General features: G+C 39.8%; 1 protein-coding gene across 18 annotated transcripts in view; it reads left to right on the top strand.

Annotated features, from left to right (window-relative positions):
- The window catches only part of PCDH15 (protocadherin related 15), a 1,467,631-nt gene that overhangs the window by 861,047 nt on the left and 588,482 nt on the right, over positions 1-18,102 (top strand). For 14 of the 18 annotated variants that reach the window (XM_075935032.1, XM_075935037.1, XM_075935036.1 and 11 more), the window contains one exon: positions 8,921-9,037. The exons of 3 other annotated variants lie outside the window; for them this stretch is intronic. In XM_075935032.1, the coding sequence (XP_075791147.1) occupies positions 8,921-9,037 (117 nt within the window). Of the gene's footprint in view, positions 1-8,920; positions 9,038-9,082; positions 9,695-18,102 lie in introns of those variants that run through there. One more of the 18 variants, XM_075935044.1, reaches the window with a different exon arrangement.

Genomic DNA, 18,102 nt, shown 5'->3' on the forward strand with positions numbered 1-18,102 from the left:
GACTCAAGCAGTCCCCCACTGGTCTTGTGTTCCCTACTTTGGAAATGTACAAGGGGCCCAGAGAGGTCTCTTGTATATTTCAAAAGCAAAGTGTGCATGGGGATCATGGGACTTCTGCCTTTGAAATACAGGAAGAGCTGGCAGGGCTTTTGCCACATTTCAAAGGCAGAGATGCCCTTATTGACTAATTGAACATCAATGCAAATTGCATTGACTATTTGATTAGTTGATTCATCTAAATTTAACATCCTTAGCACTCACTAATACCATATGAACTGATAATAACACATGTCCCTATTTTTACTTGATGTTTCTTCCAGATGCAAGGATTACATTTGTTTTATACATCACATTGTGAGCTCTTGTTCCATTCTCTATAGTTACACCTGCCTGGAAACAAAAGCCCTGTGGCATGGCGATGGCTGGCCTGGATTGCTGCTGCAGGCTTAAAAAATTCTGCGCAGACAGTCAGGCTCAGCCTGGAGCCTGAACTCTGACCTTCTACCCTCTCGGGGTCCAAAAGATCAGCCTACAGCTAGAGCCCAAACATCTATATAGCAGTTTTTCAGATCCATGAACCTAAGTCAACTGACCAGAGACCCTATAACCCTTAAATTCTTTTCAGAGTAGTTCCATTACAAAACATTGCCTCTTAGCTTTTAAGTGTGATTTTTAATCAGTGTTTTTCCCCATATCTAAAATAAAAGTTTGCATAACATTTGAGCCAAGAATTGACCCTGTGTGACTCCCCTGAAACATACTTATTGAACATTGATAGATATCAAAACATATATGTAAATAAAGAATCAGTTGGCTAGCTTTTAATCTATTCAATATATTCTACATTTATTTATAGTGCTAATTTTTAAATGAGAATTACTAAGGTTAACTATACTGTTTCACCATAGTTGCCTATACTAGTGAAACTTGTATGAGAGAACATTTGAAAGTTGAATTTTAACCTTTTTCACATAGATGTTGATTTTATAAAGAAAATGTAAATACGAAGAGTTTGGAATACAAAATTTGAAACAGTTTTGTTCGGACTCATACTAGCCACCACTTGTTGAGTTTTAAGAAATATTTATGAACTCAAATGATGTTCATTGTCAGCTGAAGCCTGCAGAATTTCATGCATTATTTATATAGTGAAGAGTTCAACTATTTATATAATTGATAGCAGTCATGCTTTTTGAGCAACAATAACTGCCTATACTGGAGATGTAGAAATAAGGAGCTGTTTTTGATCATAATTGAAGACTGTGATGTTTGTACTGTATGTAGTTGCAATCAATCAAAGTAAGGGGGAGAGCTATAAATTGATAGTGTTAAATATTTTTCTGCTTAGTTTTTCCTGTGTTGTTTTAAAGACCTATTTTTGTAAAATGTTTGACATGTGATTAAGGAATTAAGACTAACTTCAGTTGACCTTAGAGTTCATTTGGTGTATTTCAGTGTTCAAAGCTGTGTTTTTCTTAAAATTAAAGGCTTTACACCACTTTTGTTCTTCACAAGTTGTAGTTCTTCAATTTCAATATACTCAGTTAAATTATTTATAATATGGCATTAAAGTATGCATAGCAGGAGTTATTTTTAGATTGCCTAGGAGAGGATAGTCTCATAAAACATGTTAGATCTGTTCAGAGTAAATAATACCAAAAAGAAAATGATTTATAAGGTTCAGCAAGTTCAATATATTTATGTTTTTTGAGAGGAAGGGGGCGGCTCTTTGTAAATAAATCTCCGTGCTTTAACCAAGGGCTGCCTTGTTTACTCCAGTAAAAGGAAGATGAGAAGGCATGGGCTGGGGATGAAACTTCACAACAAGTGATGGTTATCTCTGGCTCAGGTCTCTGGGGACTGGTCTGATCAGTTCCAGAGATATTGTGTTTTTTGGGGGAAGGAGTTAATTTTGCAATAGTCTCAATCTGAGCTGTGAGGTATGATCCTTTAAAAGATTGTTCAAAAGATTATTTTCTTAAATACAGTGTTTGGCTTCTCCTTGCCAAGGTTTTTAAAGTGAAGCCACTGATGCTCAATCAAAGGGGAAAATGAGGCAGGCTTCAGTAAAGCCACACTTTAACAGAAGAAGTGGTACGATAAGACAGGCACCATTTTACAGACGGATATATGACAATGTTGAAGTTGTATGTGCTTAATGGGAAATATTCATCTGGACGGCAAGTGAACCCTCACTTTGGGAACACTAGCACACTATCCTGACCTCTTGTACCCAAGGATATGCCACTGCATTCCATAGTCGTTAATCTTCCCTGAGTAAAGGGAAAAGCCCTTAGGAGCCCTAGTCAAATTGCACCAAACTGCTGCCACCAGCTCCTTTTCTGCCACCAGCCCCAGACTGAGCCTCTGGTCTCCTGGCCCCAAGGCCTCTCAGAATGCTGGGCCAGCCCTAGCGCAATTAGAGTAGGCCTGGGATGAGCCCCTACCGAGAACATTGGTCCAGCCCCAGCATTGCCAGAATGGGGCCAGCTGCCTCCCTAAATACCAGACCCAGATGGTAGCCTCCCCAAGCACCAGCTCCTTCAACCCTGAATGCCTGCCCCATCATCGAACTACTGACTTCAAAGGCTCACAGCTGGGACTCCTCAATCTGCCAGCCACTGGCTCTTCTTGTTGTTCCTCACTCCCCTGTCCTGAGGAGGAGTGACGCAGTAAGCAGCAGGGACCTTCAGGATGGAGGATGGAGTGGAGAAGGCAGTGGAGATCTCAGAAAAGATGGGGAGGCACTATCACGTAGTTGTCTAGGCAGCTCTAGGGAAGGCAACACCTTCCCTGGCCTATTGTACCTGTCATCCAGAGGATAGTGCTCACCCGGGCTTCCATATAAAGGCATTTCTAGAAAATGGATCCAAATTATTCCCTATTATAACCTTTTACAGATTGCGACCAAGATCTTAGCAGTATTGCTGTGTTTATGCTCTCGTCTTTTGTATCTATAACAAGAGCAAATGTGGAATTAGAGGTCTCATGAAGAAAAAATTGCCTAAATTATCAAATGAACATGTGTAGTATAAACATATTGGGGACTTATCCATATGTAGAAAATCACAAGCCTACTAGTGCGAATTCATTATGTATTGTTCCGGGGCATCGCTGAAATGTATGCTACCATAGGTGGAGTCGGATTCTCTTGAAAAATGCCCTTCATTAAAATAATTCCAACTGCAGATTGGGGAGTGAGGCTGTGTCTAGACTACATGCCTCTGTCGTCAGAGGCATGTAGATTAGACACATTGGCAAAGTCAAATGAAGCCGCGATTTAAATGATCGTGGCTTCATTTAAATTTACATGGCTGCTGTGCTGAGCCGACAAACAGCTGATCAGCTGTTTGTCCACTCAGCACGCTAGTCTGGATGCTCCCCTGCCGACATCAGAGCCCTTTGTCGGCAGCCCCGTTATTCCTCGTGGGATGAGGTTTACTGGGGCTGCCGACAAAGGGCTTTGATGTCGGCAGGGGAGTGTCCAGACTAACGCGCTGAGTGGACAAACAGCTGATCATCTGTTTGTCGGCTCAGTGCGGCAGCCATGTAAATTTAAATGAAGCCGCGATCATTTAAATCGCGGCTTCATTTGACTTTGCCAAAACAACAAATCTACATGGCTCCATCGACGGAGCCATGTAGTTTAGACGTACCCTGAGAGTGGTGATTTGTTTGCCAATATTTTTCAAGTAAGTTAAACCCTTGTGGTTTTTACTTTCCTCATGACTCCCTATTGGCAAAGCTGGTCCAGTTCCATGGTTTGCAATGAATTTTCCCTCACGCAAGAGTTTTTGGTGAGTAGTAATCATATCATTAAACTTCACAGATTTCTAAAATATTATTGTGATGATTCTCAGGATGTCTAGAAGTATGAGTCAGTTTTAACTCCCAGCCCCGTCTCAGGGAGAAAGACATTTTGGAGATTAACTGGGTTGTAAGCTTCCTAACTCCACTAGTGTAGCCACCCAGACAATCTCCTAAGAGCTCTGCCAGTCCTTACAATGGTTTGCAACATTCTGAAAGCATCATCCTCCAGTATCCAGTTGTTAGAACTGGATACTCAACTATAAAGTTCTCTGTTCCCAAGCAACATACACCTTCACTGGTATAAGACAGGATCAGGTTCTTTATAATACCAGAGCACAGAGATGAACTTATGACTGTTTCACTATAATTATATTATTCAAGATCCGAGATATACCAAGTAAGAATATAATGAAAACAGAAATACAGAAATTATGTACCGAACAGAATGAATAACATTCTTCTTATAGAGCTTACAATTAACATTAACAAGCTAAAATCCTTGTTTTAAAAAGTATCTAATTAAAACACTCTCTCAACATCACCAGCCCACATGACTGGGATCTGCTATTTGTGGATGCAGACAGTGCTGTTCTTTTTGCTTCCCTGTCTCTGTCACTCAGTTACAGTCCAGTAACACATTTGAAATGGGCCTCAGCACAAATCTGTTTCTCCCTACTTTTCTTCTCTTCCTATTGAAATTCCCATCCCTCTGTTCCCTCTGTAAACTGTTTTACTTACTCTATAAATGACACAACTGAGTTAAAGATACTAAAGAATGGTAGCTGGGGAAACAGCAAAATGAAAATAAGGGCTTGTTAGGTAAGATCCCATGAGAAGTAAGTCTGAGGAGGGGAAAGAATTCTGGATAGTTGTCAGGATTTTTTTATATATATATCAAGGACATAAGAGCAAACTTTTGGAAGATAAGAAGTCAGCATGAATTTGGTAAATAAATTATACAAAACCAGCTTACTATTTTTTAATGCAGGATAACAAGCTTTATAGATGGTGAGCAAAAGATCAGCATATGCAATATTTCAACTTTTGTGAGGCTTCTGACACTGTCTTGCATGATCTTCTTCTCATAAGCAAACTAGGGAAATGTAGCCTAAACAAGCCTGAAAAATGGATGCACAATTAGTTGGAAAGCCATATTCAGAGTAGTTATGAAAGGTTCCCAGTCAAGTGTGAAGAGCTTAATGAGTTGGGTTCCACAAAGATCTAACTTGGGTCCAGTTCTATTCAATACCTTCCTAAATGATGTGGACACTGAAGTGAAGAGTACATTTATAAAATGTGCAGATGATACCAAGATAAGGGTTGCAAGTGCTTTGGAGCACAGGATTAGAATTCAAGTTTATATTGATGAAGTGGAGAAATGTTCTGAAATAAATAGGATAAAATCCATGAAGGCAAATATGAACTACTACACTTAGGAAGGCAATTTCTTAACTGTAAGTGTAGCTAAGCATTGGAACAAATTACCTAGGGAAGTTGTGGTGTCTGACACTGGAAGTTTTTAAGAACCATTTAGGCAGATATCTGTCAGTGTTGGGTTGGATAAAATTTAGTTCTGCCTCTGTGTAGAGGAGTGGACTAGATGACCTATCGAGGTCCCATATACAGGAAGTCCCTGGGTTACGTACAAGATAGGGACTGTAGGTTTGTTCTTAAGTTGAATCTGTATGTAAGTTGGAACTGGCGTCCAGATTCTGCCGCTGCTGAAACTGACCACCAGTTCTGACTTACGTACAGATTCAACTTAAGAACCCCAAGCGTCCCCAAGTCAGCTGCTGCTGAAACTGATCAGCGGCTGATTCCAGGAAGCCCGGGGCAGAGCAACTCTGCCTCCAGTTTCCTGTAGTCAGAGCTGGTCAGTTTCAGCAGCGGCTGACTTGGGGACGCCTGGGGCAGAGCAGCTGGGGTGCTGCTGGGTTGCTCCAGTAGCACCGCTCCTCGGCGCTACTGGACCAACCCAGCAGCACCCCAGCTGCTCTGCTCCAGGCGCCCTGATTCAGCCACTGCTGAAACTGACCAGCAGCGGCTGACTCAGGACGCCTGGGGCAGAGCAGCTGGGGTGCTGCCGGGTTGGTCCAGTAGTGCCCAGAGCGGCGCTGTGGGACCAACCGGCAGCGCCCCAGCTGCTCTGCCCCAGGGTCCACAACAAAAGCCTGGTCTGCTGGGGGGGGGGGGGCACACTAGCCTTTTGTTGGCATCCCTGTAAACCTAGTTTTACAAGGAAGAAGGGATGTTCTGAAAGAGGGTTTTTTCACGTAATTTTGGAAAAGCCTTTTTCGGAAGTAAATCATAGTGCAAATTCTGTTTCTTTTTCTGATTTATCTTTGTAGTCTAGACATAGCTATAGTCATGATTGAGCTGTGTTAAAATATATGTAAATATTCAGCAGTCAATGCTCAGAAAAATGAGAGAATATCTACTGTAATTCATTATTATTTTTAATTATTTGTATTCTTCCTACCAGGGGCATTTTGTATGTCCTAGAGACCCATTGTAAAATGAATAGTGCTATTCCCATCTTCAAACTACAAAAGTCTTTATCCCATCAAATTTATAAAATGAGGAAATAGCTGTTTAAAATTATGGCGCCACTGTCAAAATAGCTTGAAAATTAGATGAAATGCTTCATTTAAACATTTGAAGTTGAGAGAAGATCTGTGCAAATCCTGTTTCATTTTCTCCAATTAGTAAAAATACTTCTTTTAACTAGATCAGATAAGAATGTAAGTACATGTAGAAAGAATGAAAATGTACTGAATATTTGATTTAAACATGATATATCAGTACAATTCACAAGTACTTTATTTTAATATGTTTAGATGACACAAAATTGGAAGCCTTCAAAATAACCATGCTCATGTTTGCTTCATCAAAGGAAACATTAACATCTGTTATTTAATTTACTTTAATCTCTCTCCATCCCTGCCATAAAGCACTGTTCCCTTCATTTGGCCAGCCAGTGAAAGTCCCTGCTCTTATTTAAATGTACAGTACTGACATTCACCTGAGTAAGACCTACAAGGTTGTATATTTTATTTCTGTTTGAGGTCAATAGTTACTTTTGTAAGTAAAGATGACTCATGATTACTAGTAGTGAGGACACAAAGAGAAGAAGAAAATACTAATAAGGCAATCTGAAAAGAAAGAGAATTATAGTAACTGGGCATCACCACAATCCATAAAAATATGTATTTGAAATTGTTATACAATATGTAGATAATGCAGCCTATTCAGTGACCTCTTAGTCATTTTAATTAAAGCAATTACTCACTGAACTGCAAATGTTAACGAAAAACTCATTTTAAATGAAATATGTAATATTTAAGGGATTTCTGAGTCATTTACCCTTATTTCAACTTCCCAGTAATAAAGACTTCTTTGTTATTAATCTAATTCCATTACCACAAAAAGTTTTCTAACACTTTATGAAGCAGAAAGACACAGCTATTGTAGGACAGGAAGAAAATCCCAATTTCCTAATTTCATAGTTTAGAATTAATGAGTTGGCTCCTTGCCCACACTGAGGCACCTGATTAGGAGGTATAAAAGGTCCACCATGATTCCTTAGTCTGTCAATTCAGGATGCCTCAACTTTTAGGGACATTTCATGGTTGTGCCAGGAGCAAGGATATGATCAAAAAGCTGTTGCACTGCTCTTATCTCAGGATCTCATATCAGCTCCTGAGAGATGATTACCAGCTGGTGTAGTTTTGGAGAAGCCTAAAATCTGTTGTAACATTTTTTTTAGGGACCAGAATAACACCTGGCAGCAATGAGAATTCAAAAAGCCCAAAAAGTAACATAGTGATAGAAATGTAGCCCTGTTAGTCTGGTGTAGCTGAAACAAAATACAGGACATAGTCCTACAAAATAAAGTGCTACATAGTCCTGTATTTTGTTTCAAAAAGTAACATGCAGTCATCATTTCAATCCCCTTATTATGTCCCATGCAACTTGCTTAACACTTCAGCTAAGGACTAATATCTGTGGCCACGGGCCATTGCTTATTGATATTAGTATCCAATTTAATAGATCCTGGATTTCACCTCTTGACTTAAATAATTACATTAATGTATTGCAGAATTCATTGGTGCCATAAAATAGTAAAATAATTTGTAATGGTCATTTTATGAGTGCAACTGCAAATGTAGTGATACTTTGATACATATAGTAAATGCCACCATGGATGTTAATAACTGCACGTCTATTGTAGTCAATAAGGGTTTGTCTACACTGCCACCCTAGTTCAAACTAGGGTGGCTAATGTAGGCATTTGAACTTGCAAATGAAGCCCGTTAAACCTCCTTGCAGGAGGAATAACAGTAGTTCCAATTAGGAGCTTTAATTCGAACTACCTAGTCCATGCCACTTGGAGCTGCGGGCAGGTAGTTCGAATTTAAATATTTAAATCCCAGGCTTCATTTGCATGTTCCTGGGCAGGCGCCATTTTTAAATGCCCGTAGTTCAAACTACCTGCCCACAGCTCCATGTGGCACGGACTAGGTAGTTCGAATTAAAGCTCCTAATTCTAACTACTGTTATTCCTCCTGCAAGGGGGTTTAACGGGCTTCATTTGCAAGTTCAAATGCCTACATTATCCACCCTAGTTCGAACTAGGGTGGCAGTGTAGACATACCCTAAGAGTTATGCCTCATGTACGTCACAACTATGTTTTGTATCAGACATGTTGGTGATTTGTGCAGGTACAATTTAAGGAGAAGTCTGAGTAGGCAAGGGTGTTTCCTATCCTCCCATTAGATGGTTTTTCTTGATTCATCTGAGTGTCGTTCTTCTCTGTTTGTAAAGTTACTTTTGTTTTACATATCCACTGCATGACAAATTGGTCGAGTTATCATATACTCCAATTTATGTTTGCTTAATAGTGTTTATGCACAATTTACACCTGGATATTTTATGTTACCACTGAAGATGGCTTTGAAATTTCTTTCTCAGTAGCACTGTCTTAATTTAGGCTGTATTTAGAAGTAGAATTTAGCACACATACAAATGTTAAACGGTCAGGAATTGTTTAAGAACGCGGTATGTTGACCTTGTGATTGAGATGTATAACTGTATTGGGTTAAATTAACAGAACTGTTGGGAAACAAGCAGAAAGGGGAAACTGAGGGTCAAGATAACCCACTCACCAGTCAAAACATCAGATTTGATATGAGACCTATTACCTGTGAAGATTCTATCTCCAGCCAAGGTATTAAACTTATTTTGCCATTTAGAACATAGGTGGGGAAATCAGATCAAAATAACTACAGCTGGGTTAAAAGGGAGGGACAGATGTTGAGGATCTACTTGGATTGATACAGGCACTCACTTGTGTGTCTGAAGAAACTAGCCTTTCATAGGCTATTATCAGGGGAGAGTAACCCTTTAGTTAAAATAGCCTTATCTGTAGATTGTTTGTTTTCAAGTCCTTCTTCTCTAAAATCTTGGTTCTGAATGTTGAAAATAAACAATACTTTTGCTTTTAGAAAGCTGTCTAGCTATTATATTCACAAATGATTACAGGTGCTTTAAGGGATGGAACCGCTGGTGTTGAACTGAGTCATTTATGTTGGATCAGCATGGTTGATATATATGTTCCTATAGCCTAGGTCCCAGTTTAAGAATGGGAGAAATAGTAAAATTGATGCTAGAAGTGGTGGCATTGGACATGACATCTGTTGGGGTGAACTGAGACACCAGAGAGATGACAGAGATGTGTCAAGCCCTGCAATCCTAGCAGTCCTCACAAGTGAAGAGAATCCTGAATTTTGACAATACACATCCAGCAAGTGACTCCTCCTTAGGAAGATGAGGATCCTGTTTAAACCATCATCTGTTCTTCCAAAGAAGAAAGATTTAAAAGCCTGTGAGTATTTAGAGCAGAGAAAGACATGGTGGAGATATACAAAACAACGATGGCTATAGAGAAATTTACCCTTTCTCCATACAGGAACAAGGTGTTATTCAAAACTAGAAGCAAGAAATCTTAAGTAAATTGTGTAACTTGTTTCTACAAAGTATCACTAAATCACAGAACTTGGTAAGACTCCAATATAGACATTTACAGTACATGGATAGTCACATTAAATAGGCTAGAAAACATATAAGGGATATACATTCCCAATATTCCTGGACATAAAAGAAATAAATCAAAATACTTCGGGGTTAGGAAGAAATCCTGTCTATGACTAGGTTATTCCACAATTGTTCATTTTGGTAATATTGAATCTTCCTCTGAAGTATGTGTTACTTGCAACTGTCAGAAACAACATACTGGATTAGTTGGCCCACTGGTCTGAGTCAGGATCTAAAGGCTTATATCTTTAATTTTGGAAAAATAATTGTAATTAAAACTCAAGAGAACGTCACATGATAACTAATTCACAATTTGAGTGGTTTGAACCATCTGATTTTTTGGATTATTTTGTTTTGGAGTGTTTTCAGTTGCAAGTATCCAGAACAGAAACAAGACCATCAGTACCAGAAAGGGGAAAGTCAAAATAACAAGAGAAAGAAAAGTGACTGGGTAGGATCAGACCCAGTGAATGCATCAGCAACTAGTGAAGGGAAACAGTACATGGCTGCTGTTCATAAGGTCCCTGGGTCATAAACCAGAATAGTTGGTAAGCCTAGGAATAGTGGGTGAGCCTGAGTAGAGCTTAAGCCACCACTGGGAAGGTGGCTTGTCTAAGAATGGGACAAAGTTTCTTTGGGGCATGAGTAAAGGATGGGACTTGAAGGGCTCAGAGATTGGCCTGAAGATGCTTTTGAGGGCTTGCAGTTTGTTGAAATTTTTGCTACCTTGGAAGGGGTCCATTGTTTTGACTATGTGATTTAGCCAGAGGGCTAAGCCACTTAAGAGCAAGGCCAACAAGCTACAGGGAGTGTCAGGAGCAGAAAAAGTCCTGCAGTATCACTCCCAGCTGCTAAGATGCACTCAAGAGTAGAGTCACTGTTTAAACTACTGTTGAACTATGAACCATTTTCCAGTGAAAATGTTCCTTTTTTCTTCTTGGAAACACAGCAGAAGGCCAACGGGTCACTGAAATACCTCCTTAAGCTTGATGGAATAAGATCAGGAGTTTCTAATTATATATTAAATAATTTAGTAAATTTGATGGACTTGGGTTAATATAAATGAAAATAATTTCCTATGAAGAAAGCCAGAACTAATAGGAAATATTCATGCAGAAATATGCCTGGTTGGCACTTGGCCAATTTAAATAATCTGGACATCTGATTTTCATAAATTATAATGTATTGTTCCTGATGGGAACATGGAGAAGTTTGAGGGAAGAAAGCTCAGAATACCGTCATCCTCTCCCAGTTCTTCTGAGAGATTTAAAATTATGGTAGTGAAGATTATATCTTCTAGGATGGCAGTTCAAGTCCTTGCTTAATGGCAAACTACTTGCAGAAGGGACAGAATGTATTTAGCTAAAAAACATTTCAAGGTTATAAAGCAGTTACAGATCAAGCTTCATGAAATGTGAAGGAATTCATGGCATTTAATATTTTTCCCAAAAGCTGGCTCCATTTCAAGATGAGCCTTTGATTTAAAAGCTTCTTTTCTAGCCCAACCATCCCTACTGTTCAGAAAAAGCATTGTGGTCTAGGTTCAAATTTGAGAGTCTTTATCCAGTTCTGTGATCTACATGTCATGATGGTCTGAAATAATAATAAAATCTTTTATGTGAATTTGTGACATGTTGTCTAAGATTTCTTAGTATTTCATTTATTAAAACTGGGTAAAGAGTCTGTCTGGAATAATGATAGAAATGTAGCCGTGTTAGTCTGGTGTAGCTGAAACAAAATACAGGACTATGTAGCACTTTAAAGACTAACAAGATGGTTTATTAGGTGATGAGCTTTAGTGGCTCATCGAACTTAGAGACATTTCTAACTTAGAGAGTCTCATCTCAAGACAAACATCCACACTGACTTACACCTTACAAGATTTTTCTATTTGATCTGAGGAAGTGGGTCTGGCCCACGAAAGCTCATCACATAATAAACCATCTTGTTAGTCTTTAAAGTGCTACATAGTCCTGTATTTTGTCTGGAATAAATTATTTATTTCTGTTCTTTAAAACAGAGTTGAGATTTGACAATGAGTAGTCATAAATCTTGGAATCTATAGGAGCTTCACTGCTCCCAGTCCGGGAAGATGTGCTCACTGAACATACTATGCTATGACCACTGCAGTAAGCCCAAGAAGAACAAATACCAGTCATTCTTCAGTGTAGTCATTTACTCACTAGCCTTGTTTCAAGTAACAAATTGCCCTATTGCAGATAATAGTTATCAAAGAGTACAACTGAACTACAATGCTGAAAACTGAATGATGACAAGTATGAATAGGTCAAAATATGTTTTGGCACAGGTTTTGAAATAGTGTTTGAACATTGCAAAGAAGCAGCTGTGGATCAGTTTACAAGACTACACAGAGCAGAAATTCAAATACATGGGGACATTGTTGATATTTTAAAAAAATAGGTAGTTGTTACATGCAACTGAATAATGGTCTACTTGTATTATAAAGTACTACTATAAAAGCAATGTTCCAATGACTGACTGCTCCAAAATGACAGATGATCCAAAACATCCCTAATAATACTGTGGGAGAAATGGAGCTTGTGGTATACGACAATACCAAAATGATTGTCACTGTATGATATCAAATACTGTTCAGAATAAAAATAAGCTAACGTATATAATATATTAAATCAATTGTATTACTACGTTAATACCTAGAAAGATATCTACATTTAAACTTAAGGAACAAAGAGTAAGGTCATAAGTTCTCCTTTTCTCTTGCTCACACTTTTAATCAAGGCTTTTCTTAAACTAAAGGGAATGCCAAAGTAGTGACTGTTTTATGTCAGTCCCTTTGCAGGCCCTGGCACAGGGGCAGTATCTGGATTTTAGGTAGGAAAAGTGGGCTTCACTAAAATGCTGTTACACTTCAGCAATCTCAAACTGCCTGCCTATTAGGCAGTGGGTGGTATAGTTATCTTTCCACCATCCAAATCCCTGACTATGCTGCAAATTATAACTCATGTAAGTGAGAATCTGATCTGTACAATTAGTTTTTTTAACAGCTTTTATGGAGGAATAAGATTGGTAGACACATGTTTATTTACACTTGCCTATCACATACTACTTGAGGGGGGAAGAGGGTTGAGACTAGATGTGCTAATATTATATTAACACATCTTCATGAACAGAAGGGGAGAATTGTGAGGTAAGGATGTTTCCTGTTGCCTCAGAGCTGCTCAGCATTGTGTTGGCTTGTAAATACCCTCTATGTAGCTATTTAACCACCTGGAGCTCACTGGAACACAGTGATCTCCATACATAGACTGTAGTTGCTAGCACACCCTGCACCAGCTCTATGCCCACTAGGGATGGTTCTGCGCAGAAGAAATTCTCAGCCATGTGCCTGGGGAAGCTTTAACTCCTCTTTGCACCACCATACAAATATATTAGACATCTTGGCATTGACATGATGAGACCTTTCATTTGTATAGGATGTACTTTATATGGACATGTCATAACATGTTACAGCTAACAGCCTAAAAGAGAGAAACACAGCATGGGATAAAGCAGCTTTGTTACAGGCAGAAAATGAAAATGTCCGAAGATGGGGGTGAGGCAGAGTAAAACAGTTTTAAGGTTTGACCCTCATTGAAATGAAGGAATAACACAAGGATGCAGTACATGAAGACTAGTGAGGGAGGATCAGTACTCTACAGTTGGCTGTACTGAAATGGAGACATAAGGCAAGATATGAATGGAAGGAGATTGTTGAGAAATTAAACACAAGGAAAAACATGACCTTAGCTGAGAAGAGTCAAGGAAAAGAACACTTCCTCTCCTCCCCCTGGATTGATATAGCGTAGAGAGAGGCAGAGGAGTGTGTGGATATAAACTCAGCGAAACAGTGTGGTTTTATACTAATTTAACTTATGTGCTGTATGTATGTGTGTTCAAAATGAATTGATCATTTGGCACAGCTTTTCTTATTAAATACCAGGGTTAACCTAAAGAACCATACCCACGATTTTGTCAGGACACAATCCCAGAACAGCTAAATCTGACATTGTTGGCTAATGTTTTCTCTTACTCCCTTTTCCTAAGAACCACCTGCTACTCACTTATTTACACTACAATAAGATTGATGCTTCTGGCAAGCTTAATTTTTCCATGATAAGTAGGAGGGATAGAGGGACTATTTGACTAAAAACAAATACCCTTCTGTCTTAATGGGAAATGTAGATCAGTAACACAGCTGGCCACTGGTGGTTAAACTCTGATTTAAAAACTGGAAAGTGACTGCCAGTTGGCTATTAAATATTACCCTTCCTTTTTTGTATTCTAGATTCCAAAATAAGCAAATATGTGCATGGTTAGTAACCAAATAATTCATGTGAATTAATTCTTTCCACATTCTTCATTGTCTAGGACAGAAAAACAGCACTATATAGCTAATGGTTTCTTAATTCTAAGAATTTACAAGCAACAAGATTTGTTCTGCATGTTATGTCACCATATGACTCCTGAAACTCACATCACCAGACAATTTCCCTTCCATGTGTTATTTCTGTTCAAATAACAGCCCTTTAAAATTATTTAAAGATACAAAGTTGTACATACAGTTTATAAATTAACTTTATATAAAGAGTTTTTTGTAACTTGTTTCACATGAATTTGCTCTCCTTGCCAACCACTTATGTATGTAAATGAAGGAGATTGGACATTATTTGCACAAGAATATGTGCAAATGCCTCAATATCATGGTGATGAGTCCTTTAAATATTTTTATCACAGAAATTGCTAATCTGAGACTACATTTTCACACTAAAGTGAGTATATTTTCACACCAAAGTGGATTTCTGATTACATTTTAAAAAGCTCAATGAAGAGTTGTTAGCAGTGGAAATAATGGCCCCCAAAAGTCACATTATCAAGTACAAAACTGAATCAAGTACAAAACTAGGAGCTAGGACATGGATATTTCTATTCCCATCTTGTGCTACTGAGTGTCCTTAATTATACTTAACAGTTCATTCTAAGTAATTGATTGATTCCTTCAAGTAACTCATCAAATTTAATGCACAGTTTCTCTGTGCTGTGGACTTGTATAGAACCTTCCCATAAAGAGAAAAAACACCACATTAAAGCATTAATTTTAACAACATTCCTTTAAAGTAGATAATTTTTACTATTTTATTTGTTAAAGAAACTGAAACTGAGAAATATGATCTGTCCAACTACATGTTGCACATCAGAGCAAGAAATAACCTAACCCTTTTTTTTAGACTTATGTTTCAAATATTAGATAATATTGATAGAGAAACAAAACCATATATCTTTTGTGATCAATTAAATAGGGATCAGATGCAGAGTATCAAACTACATAGTAAAAATAACAGGCATGGACTAACTTCTAATAGCTAATCCATTCATAAAAATATTAATTTCCTCATGGAAATTCAGTGACCTAAAAAGGAATTGAAGGCCACCAAATCCTTGTATTTATTTTTTTTTCACCTCCCGCATTACCACATCTTGGTAATTAGCATCTGGGAGATGATTTCTATTAACAGTAAGAATTTGTTCAGGAACAACATTGACTCAGTGGAACTGGATAGAAATGCAAAAAGAGATACAAAAGGGAGAATAACCATTCTTGCCAAAACATGTGCTATAACTGTGACATAGCAATAGCTAAACAATACATTTACTAGTCCAGTAATTTACAACAAGAACTGTATGTTAGGATTGTCTATGCTAGAACTGGAAATATATCTATCTCCAATTGAGCTAAATCATGTAAAATATATTATAACTATGGCACAAGCAGCAGATGGTATATCTGTCTGAGTCCATACACAGGATTTCAGATGGAATCATATTCTGGATTCTAGCCCAGGAAAACAACCTAAAGTCTCAGCAGAGTATATCCTTTAGGTCACAAAAGTTGAAATATGATATATTAGACAACCTCATCTTTTCAGTATATTTCAGGAACAGAGAGTCCTGGTAGAGGGCTGGGAGTCCTACAGGAAGGCAGGACAGCAGGCTGCTGGCAGCAAGCTGCCTGGCATGGCCAGCAGTCCAGCTTATCCCAGCTGGACTGCCCAGCAGGGCTAGGAGCCTAATGTGCCTTGGTGAGGCTGGTAAGCCCTCTGGTGCTGGCATTGTGGTTACATGGCAGGGGGAACTAGTAATAGGAGAGAGAGCTGGATGGGAGGCCAGGGGCTGGGCCAGGGATCAGAGGTCCAGAAATGACCTCCCCTGGTACAGCAAAATCCCCCATCTGGGACCAGTCAGATCTGAGGTTGCCAGACCAGGGACGTCCAATCTGTAGTGTAGAATGTCTGTAGCATTTACATTAACTATTGATGTGGGAAAATCTTGGCAAAGTTTTTGATATATATTTTAGCTGGCTCTGATATGATATAGCAGATGGAATCAAAGAGGATGATTAGCTCTATGTAACCACCCAGCTCTCCGTAGACAGCCTGGAATTGTTCAGAAGCTATGAGTATTCCATAGGATAACAGTTTGTGAACTCTAACTCCAGTAGTTTGCAACAAGACAAAGAAAATATAGGCTTGGGTCTGTCTACACTACAGAGCTATTTCAAATTCACTTAATTTGAAATAGTTAATTCGAATTAAGCTAATTTGAATAATGCATCTATACACAAAAACTATTTCAAATAGTGTTTTGCTATTTCGAAATAGCACATCCACACTGAGTGGATCCTGAACTGAAGTTAAGGCTGGCTGGAACCAGTGTCGGTAGGGCATCAGGTTAGGATTTAGTGTGTGGGGATGCTGCCTGAGGCTAACTGAGCTCTGTGCTTAAAGGGACCCTACCCCCACCCCAGACAGACGGTTCTCAGGGTTCCCTGCTTGCTTGTCTACCTCGATTAGGGACAGCAGCAAAGCAGTCCTGTCTTGGAGTGCTCTGAGTACCCGAACTCGGGACACCACAGCACTTGGCCACATGGAAGTAGAGCTGCCCCTGGGCATGCCGGTGTGTCTCGTGGGGTCATTGCCATCAGCCTGGCTGTACTTGCTGCAGGCTCCCACTTGGGGTGTCCATCAGGGTGCTGTCAGGATCCAGGAGGCCCTGAGGGAGATCATCCACTCTGAGGAGCCCTTAGAGCCTCCCCAGTCCTCCCCCCGGGGTCTCATGACCCATTCCTCCCTCACGCTCTTCCACTTACCCCTCCCTAGCCCCCCCTTCCTGATGTCAAATAAAAGACACGTATGTTCAAAAATAGAAACTGGGTTTATTGAACAAAACTGAGGGGGGGGATGAACCTCTGGGGAGACTGGGAAAAGGAGGTGGGAGAGGGAAAGAGAGAGGGTGGGAGAGGGGAGGGGGAAACCTGGGAGGAGGGAGCTAGAAGGAGGAAGCAAGGGGAAGAAGGGGGAGGGGAAGCTCAGGGCTCAGAGATGGGAGTCTTGTTGGACCAGTTTGACTTTCATGCTAACCTGCTCCTGGGTTTGCATGTGGTCTTTGGTGGCCAGGCTGGCAGCTATCCTGCCATAGATGGCCACATTCCTCCATCTAGTATGGAGATCATAGACGTTGTGGGCATCCCCCCCCCCCCAATCTGACTAAGGTCCATGATCTCCACCCTGGACCAGGAAAGTGCCCACCTTCTCCAGCCCCTATCAGGCTCCTTGGAGCTGGCAGACTGCTCCTGGGGAGCGGTGGAGGGCTGGCTGCCAGTGGCTTGCTGGCTCATGTTTTGGGACCACTGAATCAGGGGCCCTGGTGGCCACTTCTGGCTCTGGGCTGGTAGGCTTGGAGCTGGCACAGGCACTGTGGCCAGGGTCTACCCCTTTAATGGCTCCAGGGCTGGGGAAGAGTAGAGTAAGTTGTCCTGGTTGTGCCCAGAGTGGCCACGAGGGCTCCCTGGGAAGGGCTGGAGACCCCCTATTTCAAATTAAGTGTCTGCACAGAACTTAATTCAAAATAGCTATTTTGAATTTGGTGTTACTCCTCGTAGAATGAGGTTTACCAAATTTGAATTAAGGGCTCCGCTATTTCAAATTAAATTCGAAATAGAGGTTTGCATGTATAGATGCTATTAAAGTTAATTCAAAATAATGATTGTTATTTCAAATTAACTTTGCAGTGTAGATATACCCTTTGAGAACAACTTCACTATGGGTATGTCTACACTAGCCACCCTAATGTAGTCATTCGAACTTGCAAATGAAGCTGGGGATTTAAATATCCCGGGCTTCA

The sequence above is a fragment of the Pelodiscus sinensis genome, chromosome 8 (assembly GCF_049634645.1).
Source record: "Pelodiscus sinensis isolate JC-2024 chromosome 8, ASM4963464v1, whole genome shotgun sequence".
Classification (NCBI taxonomy): domain Eukaryota; kingdom Metazoa; phylum Chordata; order Testudines; family Trionychidae; genus Pelodiscus; species Pelodiscus sinensis.